General features: G+C 30.0%; 2 protein-coding genes across 2 annotated transcripts; both read left to right on the top strand.

Moving 5' to 3' along the window:
- LOC109333936 lies at positions 1,144–3,185 on the top strand. The gene is made up of 2 exons (XM_019569515.1): positions 1,144–2,181; positions 2,475–3,185. The coding sequence occupies exons 1-2, from the start codon at positions 1,144–1,146 to the stop codon at positions 3,183–3,185; spliced, it is 1,749 nt and encodes a 582-aa protein (XP_019425060.1).
- Positions 15,554–20,175, top strand: LOC109334714 (enolase-like). The gene is made up of 17 exons (XM_019570625.1): positions 15,554–15,701; positions 15,892–15,955; positions 16,614–16,678; positions 16,783–16,830; positions 17,016–17,102; positions 17,185–17,265; positions 17,745–17,846; positions 17,943–18,023; positions 18,107–18,181; positions 18,283–18,345; positions 18,434–18,511; positions 18,768–18,962; positions 19,072–19,122; positions 19,224–19,312; positions 19,403–19,454; positions 19,738–19,794; positions 19,874–20,175. Exons 1-17 carry the CDS (start codon positions 15,636–15,638, stop codon positions 19,952–19,954), a joined length of 1,335 nt encoding a protein of 444 aa, XP_019426170.1. The 5' UTR covers positions 15,554–15,635; the 3' UTR covers positions 19,955–20,175.

Raw genomic sequence — 20,531 nt, 5'->3', positions numbered from 1 at the left:
TAGATGATTCAATGTTGATGACATTGTAGTTCATATTATTAAATTTTAACATTTTGGTTGGAGAATTAATGATCTTAAAACGTATTAATTAGTTTTGGAAAAGAGGTCTATAATCTGAAGGAATGAATATTTTCTGTTGATTTTGTTTGACCAAATTTTAGTATTTGCTACGTGATATTCAAATCTGAATCAAAGATCATTTGTGAATGTGTTTGAATTTTATAATAAAAGATAAATATGAGCAAGTAAAGAAAAAATAATAAAAAATATATAAAAATGTAAAATATCTAATAAAATATACCAAAATTTGCAAGGGTACAGAAGTAGGGATTGTTGCCTTTGAAATTGAATATGGACACTGGGTTACACAGCAACATGAAATGAAAAACTTACAAAGACATTTCAAACAAATGCATATTATGTGCACAACTTATAAAGAATGCATTGAGACATTAATTTGTAGGATGTTAATTTTTAAACACCACGACAAACCAGTAATGGAATGTATATTTTTTTCCAAATAAAATTCTACATTTTATTACATATTATGAGATTCATTATATTGGTATGTGTTTGTTATAAAGCTCATTTACTTTTATAGCTTTCCTTTCTTATAAGTTGTTATGTTAGTTAGGCAGTTAAGTTAGTTATAATTTTCTCTTTAGCTTCCTATTCTATATAAGGTAGGCCTTCTTGGTAATTCCTTTTTAATTCAATTGTTTTAATATTACATCAATCAATAAAGAATATATTCATCTTCTTTATGCTTTTGATAACCAATATGGTATCAGAGCTCTCACATTGAGAGCTCTGCTACGCCACTCATTCTTTTCCCATTACCTAAATCCACATTATTACCTACCTTCATTTACTTTCCTTTCTTCATTTCTTCCCCGTTCCTTTTCTTTCGTCTCCCTTCGACAAAACCCATTTTTCCTTAGCTTCTAAACCCAAATTCAGCAACAACACCCACCGTTCCACAGATTCATCAACATGCAGCAAGAAAACAACAACAGTCATCACTTCATAGATCCATCCCTAAATCCATGTAGCCTATACTACCTTCATACTTGAGAAAACCCTGGATTTGTGTTAGTTTTTCCACCATTAGATGGTACGAATTACAACTCTTGGAGTAGATCCATGAGAAGAGCTCTTGGATCCAAAAACAAATATAAATTTGTCAATGGAAACATCAAGATGCCCAGCGTGACCGGTCCAATATTTGAAGCGTGGGAAAGATGCAATAACATGGTGGTTTCTTGGATTACCATATCATTGTCCCCTCAAATCGCCCAAAGTGCAGTATACATAGATGGAGCACAAGATTTATGGCAAGATCTCAAAGAGAGATTTTCCAAAGGAGATTACTTCAGAAATTCTGACCTATTGCAAGAAATCCACTCCATTCGACAAGGTGATCAAAGCGTATCAGCATTCTTTACATATTGGAAGACTATTTGGGAGGAATTGGATGCTTTGAGACCACTGATCCCGTGTATATGTGATGTAAAGTGTAGATGTGAATCAATGAAGAACAATATTTTCTATCGGGAATCAGAGTATGTTATTTGTTTCCTTAAAGGTCTTAATGATCAGTATGGAACAATCAAAGCACAAATACTACTCATGGAGCCATTACCATCAATGAACAAGTGTTTCTCCCTAGTCATCCAACAAGAAAGACAAATGGATGTCACAATTACTGAAAACCAGAACAGTGCCATCAACAACATCAATACAAGGCCACATTGGCGAAATAATCCAAGCAAAGGAACTAATTTCAACCCAAGGCCATCACAAGAATCCAATAAATACACTGGGAGAGGTGGTGGATCTGGTGGCAATTCAGGTTTTTCCAATAGAGGTTTGGCTACAAGTAGTAATAGACCCAAACCCATCATGGCATGCAATAAAATCTGCACTTTTTGTGGCAGAGAGAACAATACACTTGAAACCTGTTATTTTAAGCATGGGTTTCCTCCTACCTTCAAGCCTAGACAAAGACAAATGGACCCTGCAATCAATTCCTCTACACGCCAAGACAACACAACAATAACCATCTCAATCAATAATTATTTCCATTCAGAGAAGGACAATGACCAAAAGGTTGTCCTCACCTTCAATCCAACTCACCAGATTAACCAGACCTCAAGTGAAGAGGAAATTCTTCTCACTCAGGTATGTATTCTTCTCATAATTAGTGGATCCTTGACACAGGGGCCACAGATCATATAACCAATAATATATCTCATTATTCATCTTATTCTAGCATCAAGCCTATGACCATAAGGCTACCTAATGGTGCTTCAGTCTTAGCCAAACATTATGGCACAATGGCTCTTTCCACCAATTTACATCTTACTAATGTTCTGCATATTCCTGGTTTTACTTACAACTTAATCTCTATTCAGTAACTCACCACTCATTCCAATTGTACTGTTGTATTTGACCAACATTGTTGCTTTATTCAGGATATAATTACCTTGAGGATGATTGGACTTGCTGAGGTTCACAACCATCTATACATTTTTCGCAATTTAACTAGTCCTACAAAACAAATTTTGACTGCTAATACATCTGTTTTTGTTCTTGAATTTGATTTGTGGCATTTTCGTTTAGGTCACCCATCTAAATATGTTTTTGATACTGTTTGTAAACAACATCCTTATGTGAAATTTTGTGCTAATAAAGTTTGTGACACTTGCCATGTTGCTAAGCAAACAAAAATACTTTTTCCTACTAGTACATCTACCACCATTCACCCCTTTGACCTTGTGCACATGGACATTTGGGGACCCTTACAAATCCCCTCTATCCATGGTCATAAATACTTCCTCACCATCGTTGATGATTTCACACGCCATACTTGGTTATTCCTAATGTTTTCTAAGGCTGAGACAAGAAATATCATTATAAATTTCATACACTTTGTTTATATTCAATATAATACTCATGTTAAGACCATTAGATCCGACAATGGTAAGGAGTTTCTCATGTCTGATTTCTATGCCAATTCCGGTATAGTACACCAGACTTCTTGTGTAGAAACTCCTGAGCAAAATTCCATTGTTGAAAGGAAGCATAGACATATCCTCAATGTGACTAGGTCATTCCTTTTTCAGTCCCACTTACCTCTATGTTTTTGGACTTATGTTGTCAAACATGCTGTTTTTTATCAATAGGCTTCCCACCCCTGTCTTGCAGAATAAATCCCCTTCTGAAACCCTCATAAGGCAAATCCCTATCCTAAATGATCTTAAGGTTTTTGGTTGCCTATGTTATGGCACCACTACTGTTCAAGGTAGGACCAAGCTTGATCCTCGAGCCAAGAAATGTATCTTTCTTGGCTACAAACCTGACACCAAAGGGTACATCCTCCTAGACTTACAAACTAGACAACTCTTAATCACAAGAAATTTGCAATTCTATGAGCACATATTCCCTCACCCTCCTCCCATCCCTCCAACCATCCATCATGATATTGTTCTAAATTCCAATAACTTCCCCTTAGAAACCCCATCATATAACCAACCTCCCAGCAATCCCCCTACTGATTTCCAGCCCATATCCACCCAACATTCTCCCATTGCACCCCATCAACCTTCTAACATCAACCCTATTAGAAGATCCCAGAGACCTCACATTCCACCAACCTATCTTAGAGACTTCCATTGTAGTCTCCTCACCTCCACATCCCCCCTTGACCCACCTAACATTACCCATCCATTACATGCTTTTGATAACCAATGCATTTTGACACCACTTTGTTGGAAGAATGTATCAATTTTTTTCTAACAATCATTTATCGTAAAATAAAGTTTTTTCAAATTTTCTACTCCTGGCTAATCGGTGTTTAGGCGGAATTAAAACGTAATTGACGAACACTAATTTTAACAACAAAAATGAAAAGGTTTGGGTTATAGGGTTGTGACGGTGATAAAGTTTTAGGTTAAGAAATTTGTTGTTTAATAAAGAAGATGTGAGTGTAAGATGTGAGATTAAGGAAATATGATATTAGGATGTTTGAGAGGGTATGACGTAAATAAATTATGAAACTATGGGGTTTGAGATGGTGACAAGAAGGAGGAAGAGAGAATGAAAACATTAAGAGGAGTAGTCCAACATGTATTTAAATCATTTCTGAGATAATGAGGTAGGCGATGTCGGACTTACTTCCCAATGTGCCCCCTCCACATAAGCATGTCGGACCAGGCGAAGGGTTACCTTTAACTCATAACTAAAGGACATCTTTTGGCTCATGACAACCGGAAAAAAATTAGACTCTAGCTCTGATACAATGTTAAAGTTTCATCTCAAAATCATTTGGCAATGAGAAGAGTAGCTCAACAGGTATTTAAACCAATGTTGTGAAACCCGAGCCGGACGTCAAACCAGAAGAGGTCTCGTATTAGGTTTAACAGGTTAAAGCGTTTGGTCTGGTCTGACCAGATAATTTTATACATAATTAATATTTTTTATCTATAGATATATATTATATAAAAATATAAAATTTATATAATTAATAATCATTTATAATTGCATTGAAGTAACGTCTCTTTATCTTTTTTTGGATTGAAGTGAAACAAAAGATACATAAAAATGTTCCATTTTTTTAATTTTTAAGTGAATTATCGGGTTTACTTTTCGGGTTAACATGGTTTAACGCGGCCGGACCAGTTCTCCGGTTCAAAGCGGTCCGACCCTCACTAAGTTAAGACGGTAAACCAAAGCCGTTTTCAAGTCCGGTCAGCAGTCAAACTAGTCGGACCGTCCAGTACGGTCCGATTCTCACAACACTAATTTAAACTATTACCGAGACAATGAGATATGCGATGTGGGACTTACTTCCCAACACTTTGTTTGAAGAGGAGGAAATGAGATAAGAGAAAGAAAAAGGTGGAAAAGAAATGTGAGGGAAATAGAGTAAATTGTTGTATTGTTTGGTATGAGAAAAAAAGAAAAAATAAGATAAATTGTAAATATAAACTTTTGAGTGACAAAAATACTCATAGAATAAAAAAATATGAAAATTTTGGTGGATCTAAGGTGTTTTTTACTTCTCTCATCCCTTTATTTTCTTCTTAACCAAAACAAGAGAAACGTCTATTTTCTTTTTAAGTTCTCTGGCATCAATTTCTTTCTTCTTTTTTTCTCTATCCAACCAAATGAAGCTCATATTCTTTGTCATTGAATTTTTTTAGGTCAAAACTGATAAAAAAGTTGAAAAGTATCAATCTTCACTTGTACATTTCGTAGAGTCCTGCTCTTTATATTTTCTCAGGTCACTTGGGCCAAATTGAAGCCCATTTGACGTATATCATTCCCGGTACATTATTTATGTTTTGACTATGGTTAAAGTGATAATAAGAAAGAGTCTAATATATATATATATATATATATATATTGATAATGTAAAGATTTATATAGTTGATGTATCATCTATTATCTATTTTTATTAGATAATTAAAAATAAATATTAGATAATATAATAATAGTGCAAAAATCTCTTACACTATTAATATATACATATTTTTCTCAATAAGAGTGTAATATATACTATTAGCATAAAGACTAATATATTATATATTATTATTTATATTTCTTTTATTTAAGAATAAAAGATGATCAAAAAAATGAAACACTAATATTATAAAACCTCCATCAATACATAAATCTTTTTCTCTTAGACTAACTCTCTGAAAAGATTATCTTGTACGTTATTATACATTCACAAATCATTTTTATTTATGTAGTAGGAATTTAATTTCTGATAAAAATGTGTCCACTCATATAAAGAGATTTATATAATGTCAATGTATTATCAATTATTAATATTTAATTATTATTGATGTTTCAAAAAAATAATTTAAATGAATAATAAATAATATAATGATTATATATAAATTTTTATATTGACATGACAATAAATAAATATTACATTCTTTTAATAGTATGTGTTGTGACTAAACACACATGCAACAAGCTGCCATTTTATGCATACATATATGGGTATTAGTTAATAGAGAATACAATATTTCATCCTGATATAATTTATCTATTTATATTATAAGATAAATTGTCTCCTTCAATTACTAAAATTATAATATATGTCATATTTTTGTTAGTTTTTATAAATGTTTTAGTAAAAATAATTAAATATGATAAATATCATGATTTTAGTGGCTAGAGAATATAATTTATTCCGTGATACAATAAAATACTTTATTCTGTAGTTAAATATTCATTAGTTTTATAATTGTATTATTGTTGGTTATGTCCTTATCATCCACGAGTTAAATATTAAGTAAAACCTTTGTATGTTATAAGTTGACTTATTGAGCTCAAGGGACTCAATAACTCTAATTTAATGGATTTAAATTAAAAACAATTTTATTTATTATTAACCCAACTTCAAATATAGTAAATCAAAACCAACCTAATATAAAGAGAGAGAAATATGATATATTATCATATAATGTCTTCAAAATATCATATAATTAATGTTTGTTACTCACTTCACTCTTTTGCTTGTAAACAAATATTCAGTTATTGAATATTTAAATCAGATAAATTTAATTTAATAATTATCTTGAATAATTATAAAATGACACATGAATTACCTGTATATAGAGACTACCTACTTTACAATTTGAAAAGGACATAATATAATAATTTTATGTGACCTATGGTTGAAATAAGAATGCAACGCATGAATAATAACGCATTAGTAACAGCAAAAGTCAAGCCAAATAACATAAATTTATTTTGTTAATTGATACATCACAAAGTTATAGACATGTCTGTATCTACTTTTCTTCAAATCCATAACAAGCTCAAACAAGAGGCTGTGCCAAAAGTTGCAAACTATTATATCCACCAGTGACATTTTTCTCACCATTTTCAAAATTTGAGCATTCAGATTTCAGAATGTTATGACCGTGAAAATTAAATAAGTAAAATGTGGATGTGATATATTTGCTAGAGTAACACTTTAGAATATTCTCACAAATTTATTGCATGACACTCTTTTTTCTCTCCTAATTTTCTTGCAGAATCTAACTCAACTCGAAAGAGTTGATGATCCTTTTATGGGTTGTATCTTATGTAAACTAGTCTAGGCCAACTTCTTACGCAAGGGTCAAGATAAGATAAGAAGGTCCTATGACTAGGGCTAACGCCAAATCAGAACCATTCAAACTTACCAAGGACACCATTGACCCTAGAGCTCACATTGAGGAATGACATTTATGTCATTAAACTTTAGTTTAGCTTATTTATATTTGCTTAAGTTTTAATAGATGAGAATTATTTCTTATAGATAGTCTTAGGTTAATTTCTTTTTGTTATTATTTAATTTTCAAATAAAGTCATATGAGTTGGGGTTGGCAAACTATTTATTTATTTCTTTGTAACATGGTCTAATAGTAGTCAAATAGTTAAAGTAAGCATGAAAGATGGCTAAGTGCATAAATGAACCAATGCTAAGCGTGGGAATCAAGGAGCTAGGCATGTGACACTAAGGATAGGAATCCTTGATGGCACAAATCAAATCTAATTAAAGATAAAGTAGAAATAATATGGAGATTAAGTTGGTTGTTCTACAACCATCTCATTTTGGCTAGCACAAGTCATTCAAATCCAAGACACATAGAAGACAATTCACTTAACATGATTCAAGGGATATACTTGATAATGTCAAAAAATCTTTGTACACGAATCTTTTTCTCTGAAACTAATTATGTGAAGAGATTATCGTGTAATTATTATACATTAACGAATCATTTTTATGTATGTGGTAGGAATTCAATTTTTGAGAAAAATGTATACGCATGATATTTATACAATATCATTGTATTATCAATTATTAATATTTAATTATTATTAACTATTCAAAAATAATTCAAATAAATAATATAATAATTATGCATAAATCTTTACGATGAAAATACAAATATTACATTTTTATAATATTATGTACATTATGGGTTGTGACATGCAACAAGCTGCCATTTTCTCCCCATATATCGGTATTAAAGCATAAAGGATGATATATTTTATCCCAAAATAGTATATTATTTCATGTGTTATTATTTTTGATTGATTGAAAAAATACTTAATTATTAAATTTTAATTTAAATATATTTTTTAACAATTCATAATCAGTGGTATACAAAATGTACAATAACAATACATGTGCTATCATCCTCATATCATGATATAAGTTATCTCATCATATTATAATATAAGTTATCTCCTCATATTATAATAAAAGTTATCTCCTCATATATGATATAAGTTATCTTTTCATATTATGAGTTAAATTATTTCCTTCAACTACTAAAATTATGGTATGTGTCATATTTTTGTTAGTTTATAGATTTTTTTTGTAAAAATTATTAAATATAACAAATGTCATAATTTTAGTGGTTAGAAAAAATAACTTATCTCATGATACAATGAAATACTTTATTTTCTAGTTAATATTCCTTAATTTTATAAGTGTATTATGGTTGGTTGTGCCATCATCATCCACTGAGTTAAATATTTAGGAGACCCTGTGTATGTTATAAATTGACTTATTGAGCTCAAACAACTCAATAACTCAAATTTAATGGATTTAAACTAAGAATATTTTATTATTATTAATCCAACTTCAAATATAATAAATCAAAAACCAACCTAATATAAAGAGAGAGAAATCTGATATATTATCATATAATATCTTCAAAATATCATACAATGTTTGTTACTCACTTCACTATTTTGCTTGTAAAGAAATATTGAGTTGTTGAATATTTAAATCAGATAAATTTAATTTATAATTGTTTTGATCAATTAGAAAATAACACCTGAATAACAGAGTGAAATATCAGGTATTACCTGCATATAGAGACTAACTACTTTGCAGATTTGAAGAGGATATAATATAATTTTATGTGACCTATGATTGAAATAAGAATGCAAGGCATGAATAATAACGCATTAGTAACAACAAAAGTCAAGCCAACTAATATAAATTTAATTTGTTAATTGATACATCACAAAGATATAGACAAGTATGTATCTAATTTTCTTCAATCCATAACAAGCTCAAACAAGAGACTGAGCCAAAAGTTGCAAACTCTTATATCCATGAATGATATTTTTCTCACCATTTTCCAAATTTGAGCACTAAGATTTTCAGAATGTTATTACTATGAAAATTAAATAAGTAAAATATAGTGTTTGTTTGTGAGTCAGGTTTTGAAGTTTGGGGAAGAAAAATAGAATGCTTTAAAATATCCTCGCAAGTCTGTTACCTTTTTTTTTAATCTATTCTCAGTTTTTCTCCAAGACCCAACTCAACTCGTAAAGAGTTTTTGACCTTTTTATGGGTTGTATCTTCTTAAATAAGATTGATACACTATATCCCCTTACTCTGTGATAATTTTTTATAATATATTATACTTAATTACATTTATATACATATGTTATAATGATTATCAATGTATAAGAGATAAGTGTCATCTTTTAAATAAAAAATAACAATAGATATAATTAAGTTAAATAAAATATTATATATTATAGAATAAGTCCAAATAATATACGAGACAATATCTCTTTATTATTTTTGGTACAATATAATATTAAAATTATTTAAACAATATATTTTTAGAACTATTGATTCATTTTGTATGAACAATATATTGAAGAGTCACTAACTTTTATAATATTTGGACTTGTTGTTAAAATAGTTGAATTTTTGTTAGTCGGTTAGTTAATTTGGTTAGGGTAGTTAGTGTTTTCTTCCCTTTATATAAATGATTTAATGTAACTTTGGAATTCATTTCAATTCAATAACATTTTCTCATTCTTTCTTGTTCATCAAGAATATCTCTTATCCATGCCTACTACCATTTCAATATGGTATCAGAGCTAATTATTTCTCTGATTGCTTCCGCTTATCATACTTCCCTTCCAAGATTCATCAAAAGTTCAACAAAGAATCATCAAGAATCTAGCCAAGAAGTACCATACCTTTCTTGCATTTGAAGCTATCATCAAGCAAATTTATCGTCTTCTAGGCTTCGGTTTAAACAAGTTGTGCAATGGATTTGAAGCAGAACTTCCAGAACGTACAACTTAGTCTCAAGTTCCTTGTCTCCTTATTGAAGAAAAAAAAGGAATTAAGGCACCATTTTCAAGTTTGGATGAGGGCATTTTCAATGGCATGTTCACAACAATATTTGTTTCTTTCAATTGCCTTCTTTCATCTTTTATGAATGACAACAAGAATCTGCACAATCTTTCATTTATTACGCCTAATTATTTCTCATTTCTATATTACTCTAGTTTCTTGACCCCTCTTTCTCTCTCATTAAACACACAACATTATAGTGTGTAATCTTTTTCTCGTTGAAGCAACATATAAAGATCAAGATTAAGATCCATCTCATTTCTCTCTTTCATCCATTATGATTGGTTTGCTTCTGTCAAATAGATGGTTAAGCATCAGATGAAATTGCTTTTGCCATATGTGGTTAAGCGTCAGTATTGCTTCACATTCAGATTTCAAGACTGGGAGACGAAAATTCGCTCACCAGTAAGAGGAGGTAATAGAGTATATCATCGTATACAGCACAATTATTTAAAGCTTGGAATGCTTGGTACATTCCAGCTTGCGGGGGAATGTTAAAATAGTTGAGTTTTTGTTAGTCGGTTAGTTAATTTGGTTAGGGTAGTTAGTGTTTTCTTCCCTTTATATAAATGATTTAATGTAACTTTGGAATTCAATTCAATTCAATAACATTTTCTCATTCTTTCTTGTTCATCAAGAATATCTCTTATCCATACCTACTACCATTTTGACACTTGTCTTGATAATATATCACATTTTGTTTAATTTAATTACACTCATAAAAAAAAAGTAAAATGAAAGACTTAAATGTTATATTCCACCGCTCTACCATTGAAGTATTGATATCTATTTTTAGTTTTAACAAGGACTGGTATTCATAATTTTCACAAAAAATCAAAATAAAATTTCGGAATTAATTTGAAGGAATAAATTAAAACCTCAATCTGCTAATTAGTTTAAAGAGTATATATATTTTTATTTATTCGTAGTTAGAAATAAGTTTCATTTGGTTTTTTCCTACTTAGCAAGTTTTAAATATGGTGCATACGTTGACCAAACTATACCACACTTACAGTTAGTTGTAGTTTTTTGGAGTACAGTTGTTAGTTGCACTTGTTAGCTGTTGCTCATCTTTTGTGTGCAGCAAAAAAAAAATCTCATGTATATAAGAAATATCATCAATTTAAATAATTACCAAAATTATTTTTTAGAAGTTTTTGGTCAAGTTTGAATAAAATAAAAAGCAACCCATCCACACACGAAACATCAATTATTATGGAAGCATTAAAAAGTGAAAGAAAAGTTGTAGCCTTTTTTATTTTATTTAGAATGAACAGTAGTAAACTATTTAAAAATATCCTATTTATGAATAAAATATATGTTAAGAGGTTTATTTCCCTTTTATTTAGTTAAGGAGAGGAATATTCTAGGATATACCTCGGAAGTTGTTGCAAAAGTTAAAAAGTATACCATGACAAAAATTATAGAAAGAAGAGAAACTTTAATTGAGTTCTCATTCAATTGAAAATAACATATAATTGGTTCTTTAGTTTGCAGAATAAAATGAAGTATATAATAATGGTAAAATAATAAAAAATGAAGAATTTGACTAACTCATTTGCGAGTTCTAAGTAATGAAAACCCTCATAATTAAGTTTCAAATAAGATAATTTCCAATAATGTATCATTTGCTACCCTAACTAATAAGTCTCAATGCAAAACTCTATCTAATGTTGGTTTATGTCTACCAAAACCGACCTTCAAATATGAACAAGTGAACAAAATATATAAAAGAGTATATAAATTTTATAATTTGTCATTGTATCATGTATCATTTATATTTAAAATTATTACTTACTCTTAAATATAATAATCTAATAAATGACAAATTGATATAATAATCATATATCAGTCTTTATATCGTATATAAACTCATTATATATACGATTATTAGGGGCTATGGTTTTGTTTGAGAGTAGATTTTTAGAGGGGAAGAGAATGAAAGAGATAGCTTTGAAAAACATTCTCATTGTTTGGGAGTTGGATCAAGGAGAGAAAAAAGTTTTGGAGGGTTTTTCAAGTCGTCAAAAATCCTCCATATATCTATTTTTAACTTTCCCCAATTTGGGGTTTTTTTTAAACAAAATGTCGAAATAGCTAAATAAGTTTAGTAGTAATATATAATTATATATTAGTGTTCATTTCTCATTGTTAATTACATTTTTAAGGGAAAATAAAAAATATTATTACACTATCATTAGTTTATCCTCCTTCGTCTCAATTTCATACTCTTAAACAAGGGAGATAATTTCCTTCCCTTCCCTTTCTCCCCCTTTGATCTCTCTCTTTCTCTTTCCCTCCTAACTCCCAAACAAAACGTAAGAGTACAACTGAATGCTAACACTCTTAGAAAATGATGAAGAAGTCTTTTGATGTTCAAACTTAAAAATTAATATCCTATCAATTTCACACAAATAATTCCTTAAGGTCTTGTTTGGGAGTGGAGTTTTGAAGGAGAAGGGAAGATAAATGATGGCTTTGGAAAGCCTTCCCCTTGTTTGGGAGTTGGATCAAGGAGATTAAAAGGTTTTGGAGGGCTCTAAAACCCTCAATGTGTCTATTTTTAAAGTTCCTTCAATTTAGGTTATTTGGAGATAAAATGTCAAAATAACTAAATATGTTTAGTAGTAATATGTAATTACATATTATTGCCCATTTCTCATTGTTAATTACATTTTTAAGGGAAAATAAAAAAATATTCTTACATTATCAGTAGTTTATTCTCCTTCATCTAAATTTCATACTCTCAAACAATAGAGAGAGTTTCCTTCCTTTTCCCTTCCATTCCTCCCACTTATCCATCTCCTTCCATTTTCATAACTCTCAAACAAAGTCTAAGCAATACATTAAGTACAATTATTTACATGATCGTAAATGTTTTAGCAAATAACATTTGTCTGAGAAAAATGCATCACCAATAATATATGAATTTTATATCTTGTTATTTATTATCCAATATTCATATTTAATTATTACTGTTTTTTCAAAAAAAATTAATCCAAATAAATTGTAGATGACTGCTTATAAATCTATACATAATCAGTGTAAAGATTTATACAAAATTAGTATATTATTCATCATACATTTTATTACATTTTTAAGAGTCAATGATAATTAAATATAAATGATACAGTAATAATGTATAAAACTCATACCTTATCAATACATAAATTGTTTTCCTCTAAATTAAATATATTTTCCCAACATTGAAATATAATTAAGAGTCTGATATTTATAGACAATAACCCTTTATTTGTATTATATTATTGAAAAATTAATAAAATGTAAAAAAGAATGTCCTATATGCCACATGTCAATTGCTTAGCACAAAAGAAGGTCATCCATGCCACATGTCAGTTGCTTAGCCAAAAATTTCCCTCTTAAAAAGCTTCACTTCCTAACATACACTCTATCACACATGATCAAATCCAACTCATACATTTGACCTTTCATATCCTCTTGCTATTTACTCGCATATATAATATTTAGCACTTAATAATTTATTAAGAGACATGGCCCACCTCTAATAATTCTTATCAATCCATCAAACACCCCAATAAACTCTATTTCATTTTTATTTCAAATCTTGTTCAGTTAAACTTTTGTGGTGTGCCTTTCTTCTTTCTTCTTCCTAATTGTAGTTTTGTTCGCTTCCCTTAAACGAGGTAGCATTTTTTTGATGTTCATCTCATGGATTTTATTTTCATCTCTTATTTTTTCATCATTATTACACCATATTTTCTTCACTCTCAAAAGATTGTGTTATCGTTGTACTTCTTTATCTATGAAGCCTTGCTTTGTGATGTACCTACTACATTTACCAATACTTGAAGAAGTCCTTTTATTGGGTAAGAATATATTTGGGTAAGTATATTGAGTACAATATTTTTCACCTTCATTTCTTCATCATTTTGAGTTTGGAAGGTATAACTCTTTCCCTTTGTTGGTTTGTGTAACTATTATACTTCCACTTTACCATAACACTTTATTTGATGTCATTTTTATCTCTAACTTTGTTCTAGCTGCATTTGTTCTTATAGAGTTTCGAAGGTAATTTTTCTCCTTTCCTTTCGTTGGTTTTTGTAACTTTGTGATGTACCTACTACATTTACCAATACTTGGAGAAGACATTTTATTGGGTAAGAATATATTGGGGTAAGTATATTGGGTACAATATTTTTTCACCTTCATTTCTTCATCATTTTAAGTTTGGAAGGTATAACTCTTTCCTTTTGTTGGTTTGTGTAACTATTATACTCCACTTTACCATAACACTTTATTTGATGTCATTTTTACCTCTAACTTTGTTTTAGCTGCATTTGTTCTTACAGAGTTTCAAAGGTAATTTTTCTCATTTCCTTTCGTTGGTTTTTGTAACGATTTTACTCTATCTATTTTGTTCCTCTTGCTTTACTATTGCTATGATGTTTTTGTTGTTTTAAGTGTTACATTTGTTGTTTTAGAAACATATTTTGGTGTTTATTTAACAAGTACCAAGATTTAACAATTTTATTTTGTTACTCTTGTTTTACTATTACTTATTATCTTTGATATTATGTTTACTATTACTTATTATCTTTGATACTATGTCAATGGGAGTATGCTATTCAATGGGTTTAATAAGTATCGTTTTTTCCACTTTTATTGGTATGTCGATTTCGAAGGTAATGTTTACTTTTGTGGCTTTACTATTATTATTTAGTGATAAACTTCATATCCTCTTGTGTTTTTTAACCTTTTATTACTTTTGTTTCAAAATAATATTTTAATTCTAATTATTAAAAAAGATCTTAAAACATTTGCAATTAATATTAACATATTAAATTTCATATTATGTATAATTGATTATGATAAATAATTGATTTGATTTATATTTTGATTAAATTATTTATGATTTGCTAATTTTAAGCAATGTTCATTATGGATATAAATTTGCATAACTGTAAATAATAAATTTACAAAAAATTAATAATGAGACTAAAAATATATGGTCGAAACTGTCTTCCTCTTTTCAATTAGTCATATAATGAGTTATGATATTACAATTAATAAGGAAATATGTTGATATTGTAACTCCCTTAAAAAATAACTGACAATGAATTTATTTCAAAATAATAATTTTAATATTAACATATTAATTTTCATATTATGTATAATTGATTATGATACAAATCTATCAATGTTTATCTTCTTAAATACTTTAATTGATACATATATTTTTTAAATTTACTTTAGACATAAGTAATCTTAACCATGTGAAAGATAACTTACTAGTTTGTTAATATAGTTAACTAATTAAACTTAAATTTAGACATGTTAACAGTTGGCTAAACCTAAGTTTGGTTTCACCTTAACGAGGCTATAAATAGCGGTCATATATCCTCACGCCACCATCTATACAGAAACAACTACTTCATTTCTCTTTGATAACCGTAAATCTCATCTCAAATCTGAAATGGCGACAATCGTTAGCATCAAGGCTAGACAAATCTTCGACAGTCGTGGCAATCCAACCGTTGAGGTTAGCTTCATTTTTTATATCTCTCTCTCTCCGATCTCTCGTTTCTTCATTTATATCTCATTTCTTCATCATAATTATAAGATTTGGATATTCTTTATGTTCACATATTATTATTATTATTATTATTATTATTTTGTGATTAATGTTTGAGATCGAAATATGAATCTGATGTTGTACGTGGTCAATATAGGTTGATTTGACATTATCAGATGGTACTTTTGCCAGAGCTGCTGTTCCAAGTGGTGCATCCACCGGTAACTATCTTTTACTCCGATCCGATTCAAAACTTGGAAATAATTTTTTCTACGTGAACATATTTTATGTATATTTATCCTCATAGACTTTATTATTAAAAGTCTCGTGTATTGTGCGGGCTTTTGAATATCTCATACTTTTTAAATTTTCAAGAAAAAAATAGACAAATTTTCAGATTTTCAAGATAAGACCTTGTTTGAATTAGTCTTTTCATGGGCATTTATCTGTATTTTACAATTTTCCTTAAATTTTTATATTAATATATATTATTATACAATAATTAGCATCAGTATTTATCTCATATTAACTTTTAGTCAAATGTTATTTCTTTATTTTAATTTTAAATCTGTGTTTTTATATTAAATTTATGCTATTTTTACATATAATAACATAGTGATGTATGTCTTATAGTTTTTAAATTTTACCATATCATCAGTATTTTATCTCAGGTTAACTTTTAGTCAAATGTTATATCTTTATTTTAATTTTAAATCTGTGTTTTTATTAAACTTATGCTGATTTTATATATCAAAACATAGTGATGTGTGTCTTATATTTTTTCAAATTTACCATATTCTCATGTTTGTGTTGTATTTTAGTTCGATGAAAGTCTTGAAATATTTTGTTTATTTTTTATTTTTTTAAAAATACTTTTAGGTATATATGAGGCCCTTGAATTAAGAGATGGAGGATCTGACTACCTTGGAAAAGGTGTATCAAAGGTAATTCTCATTCAATGTTATACTATTGTATAGGAAAATTAGGTGCCATGTTGATTTTTCTGTAAGTGTATTATGTTCACTTGGTTTTTTCTTTGCAAATGCAGGCTGTTGACAATGTGAACACAATTATTGGCCCTGCATTGATTGGCAAGGTTGGTTAAATTCAGGATCCAAAATTTCATTCAACTTATGATTTCTTAATCTAGACTTTAATATTATAGCTATGTGATCTGAAACTGTAAAGTTAAGTTAATTTTTCATACTAAATTAGAAGAGCTATTTTCTTAGCTTCTTTGGCTTGATCTAATTTTGTGTCTGCTTTTGTAATGGTGAATAGGATCCAACTCAACAGACAGCTATTGACAACTTTATTGTTCAAGAGCTTGATGGAACTGTTAATGAATGGGGTTGGGGAAAGCAAAAGGTATGTTATGCTTACTATGTTTGTGAACTTGGATCTTAAAAGTGATTAGTATAATAATCTAATGCATTTGATGTTGTTTTAGCTCGGTGCAAATGCCATATTGGCAGTGTCTCTTGCAGTTTGCAAAGCTGGTGCTAGTGCCTTGAAAATCCCTCTTTACCAGGTATTTATGCATGAACTGTGGTGCTTAATCATCTTAAATTGAAGCTGTTCACCGGTGTTCCATGTTGTGTAATTGCTTTTTTTGGTGTTGCAACTACACATGCTATTTTTTAATTTATTTTTTCCTTAAATATAGTTATAATATGTTGAAACTGATGTAAATCAAAATTATTCTTAGTTTCTTGCACCAATGATGAATTTTTTATATCATGTTTATAATTATAAATTGCATATTAATCCTGGATATTTTCCTGCTCCATTGAGTGATATAAAAATTTATATATAATGTGACTTAAATAACAAGTAAAATATCCACTGCTTTGTTGTTGAAGGTCATCATGATAACTAGTTATAGTTCTATGGTTGAATTGGTGAAACTCATTGTTTACAGGCAGGATTTATTTGATTAAATGGTGCAAGTGTTCTAATTCTTCATTTTTATATAATTCTGATTTCATTATGGCCGTTCTTTTGGTGCAGCATATCGCAAATCTTGCGGGTAACAAGAAGTTGGTTTTGCCTGTTCCTGCTTTCAATGTCATAAATGGTGGATCACATGCAGGAAACAAACTTGCTATGCAGGTATGTCTTCAAAGAGTTTGCTTCTTCTATTTGTGTTTGTTTGAGCGAGAGTGAGAGACATTGCACAATGAATTTCTGATACATATGTATATGCAGGAGTTTATGATTCTCCCAGTGGGAGCTTCCACTTTCAAGGAAGCCTTGAAGATCGGTGTGGAAGTATATCACAATTTGAAGGTCAGTTCATATTTTACATTCACTTTCATGGAAGCCACTGTGTAGTTAACTACTAATTCTTGGTTCTGCTAATGTCATTTCAGTCTGTGATTAAGAAGAAATACGGTCAGGATGCAGTAAATGTTGGCGATGAAGGTGGTTTTGCTCCCAACATTCAGGTTAATGATGGCTTTTAAATACTTGTTTCTTTTTTTGTATTTGGAACCTGTGTATCATCATCTTGTTATCCAGTTACTGATTTACTCATTTGAGTGTTCAGGAAAACAAGGAAGGTTTGGAATTGCTGAAACTTGCCATTGCCAAAGCTGGTTACACTGATAAAGTTAGCCTTTTTGCCTTATCAAAATTATGCTTTGGTTTTTCAGATGTCTCCATTTAAAAGGATTTAACTCTATTTATTATGTTCTTAGGTTGTCATTGGAATGGATGTTGCCGCATCTGAATTCTACACATCAGACAAAAAATATGATTTGAACTTCAAGGAAGAGGTAAGCTCTCTTTTTTTGGTAGTATTCATTTACATATCAAAGTACAATAAACTATTGTCCATGAAAATTACTATGTTGGCAACATATGTTACAGCTAGTTGCTAAGAAGCCTTGAAAGTTTGATTAAATCTTATTTTCCTGCTTGGTAGTATTCATTTTACATATATGACTGTACAATTTTATTATTTTAAATCAAACAATGTGATCAATACATATTTACATTATGTAATTCTTGGATTTTTTTTTTTAATTGCAGAACAATGATGGCAAACAGAAGATCTCTGGGGATGCTTTGAAAGATCTCTACAAATCATTTGTGGCAGAGTACCCAATATCTTCAATTGAAGATCCTTTTGATCAGGATGACTGGGAGCACTATGGTAAGATAACTACCGAGATTGGAACCGAGGTGCAAATTGTTGGTGATGATCTCTTAGTTACCAACCCCAAGGTTAGAAGATTGGTTAAACAAAACATTCCCCTCTCTCTCTAGTTTTCTCCATGTTTGAAGAGGGTAGAAGAATTTCTCTAACTATTTCTGTTTTGCATTCTGTCCACAGAGGGTTCAGAAGGCAATTGATTCAAAATCATGCAATGCTCTTCTGCTCAAGGTACTTTCATTCTTCTCATGAACTTTTGTATCGAAAAATCATTAGACCCTTTTTATCATTGGTGCTCAAGTAGTTGATTGACAAAAACCTTAAACAACCAGGTCAATCAAATTGGATCAGTAACCGAAAGTATTGAAGCCGTCAAGATGTCCAAAAGAGCTGGATGGGGTGTGATGACCAGTCACCGAAGGTTCGAAAATCCGCGAAATATTTTAACCCTAAGATCATTAACAAGTCAATTATTCTATATATTGACATGTCTCATATATTTTGGTTGCAGTGGAGAGACCGAGGATACCTTCATTGCTGATCTTGCTGTTGGTTTGTCAACGGTAATAACCTTATTTTATTACAACTCATGTGGGGTTACTAGTTCAATTTTGTTGCTATGAAAATGCTGATATTTCACCAATAGAGTGTTGGTCCAGTGATGTAAGGCTCCATTGGATCCTCAGCTAGACCAAAAGGTCAAAGATTCAATTCCTGGGAGTGACATTTGTGGGGAGGGGCGGTCATGTACTTCGAAAGATATTAATTCCTTATCGATAGGGTGAGGGGATATTTTTAGTTATATGAAAAAAATGCTGACATTTCTGGTAATTTTCTTTTGAACAGGGTCAAATTAAAACTGGAGCTCCATGCAGGTCAGAGCGTCTTGCTAAATACAACCAGGTTGGTGTTTTCAAATAATCTAGTTTCAGCTTTCATAATTAAGCACTTTTTTTCTAAATGTTTGGAGCACACTTTGCAGCTGTTGAGAATTGAAGAGGAGCTTGGTGCTGATGCTGTGTATGCTGGACTAAACTTCCGTAACCCAGTTGAGCCATACTAAAGTGTTTGTTTAAGTGGAAAAACTCCATATGAATTGAGCAATGTATTTGGTTGAGGGGGTTTTGTTGTGTGATGAATAAGTTACAAATTAGAACTTCGGTGTTGTTAAAATAATTCTCGAGTTTTGATTTATAGGGCCAAGACTGTTATGACTTATGCCCTATATTTAAAGGCTGTTTAATGATATTTAACTTCCGTACTTGAAGCTTATTTTCAGTTTCACTCCAGTTTCATTAATAATACCCAAATGATTTTTGTTTGGACGATTATGTTCCCAGTATATCTTATGTTCAAGGCTTAACACTGGAAATATAATTAGTACAATCTCTCTAAATAAGAGTTTTGGTATGTGACAATATATATACTATATTCATATATAGAAACCATTGTAGTTTAATGTTTCATTTGATTTGATTTATAAGGTAGCAATATATTCCTTTAACACTATCTGGTGAAGTTTAGGTGAGATTCACTAAATTATAGGTGAGAAAAAGGGTGTATTAACTTCTGAGGTTGAACATATTTTTTAACTTTCTTAATTATATTCCTTTTAACTCTCTCCATTTATTTATTGAACT

The sequence above is a fragment of the Lupinus angustifolius genome, chromosome LG19 (assembly GCF_001865875.1).
Source record: "Lupinus angustifolius cultivar Tanjil chromosome LG19, LupAngTanjil_v1.0, whole genome shotgun sequence".
Lineage (NCBI taxonomy): Eukaryota > Viridiplantae > Streptophyta > Magnoliopsida > Fabales > Fabaceae > Lupinus > Lupinus angustifolius.
The sequence above is the reverse complement of the archived record's forward strand: the minus strand, read 5'-3'. Positions and strand labels throughout refer to the sequence as shown.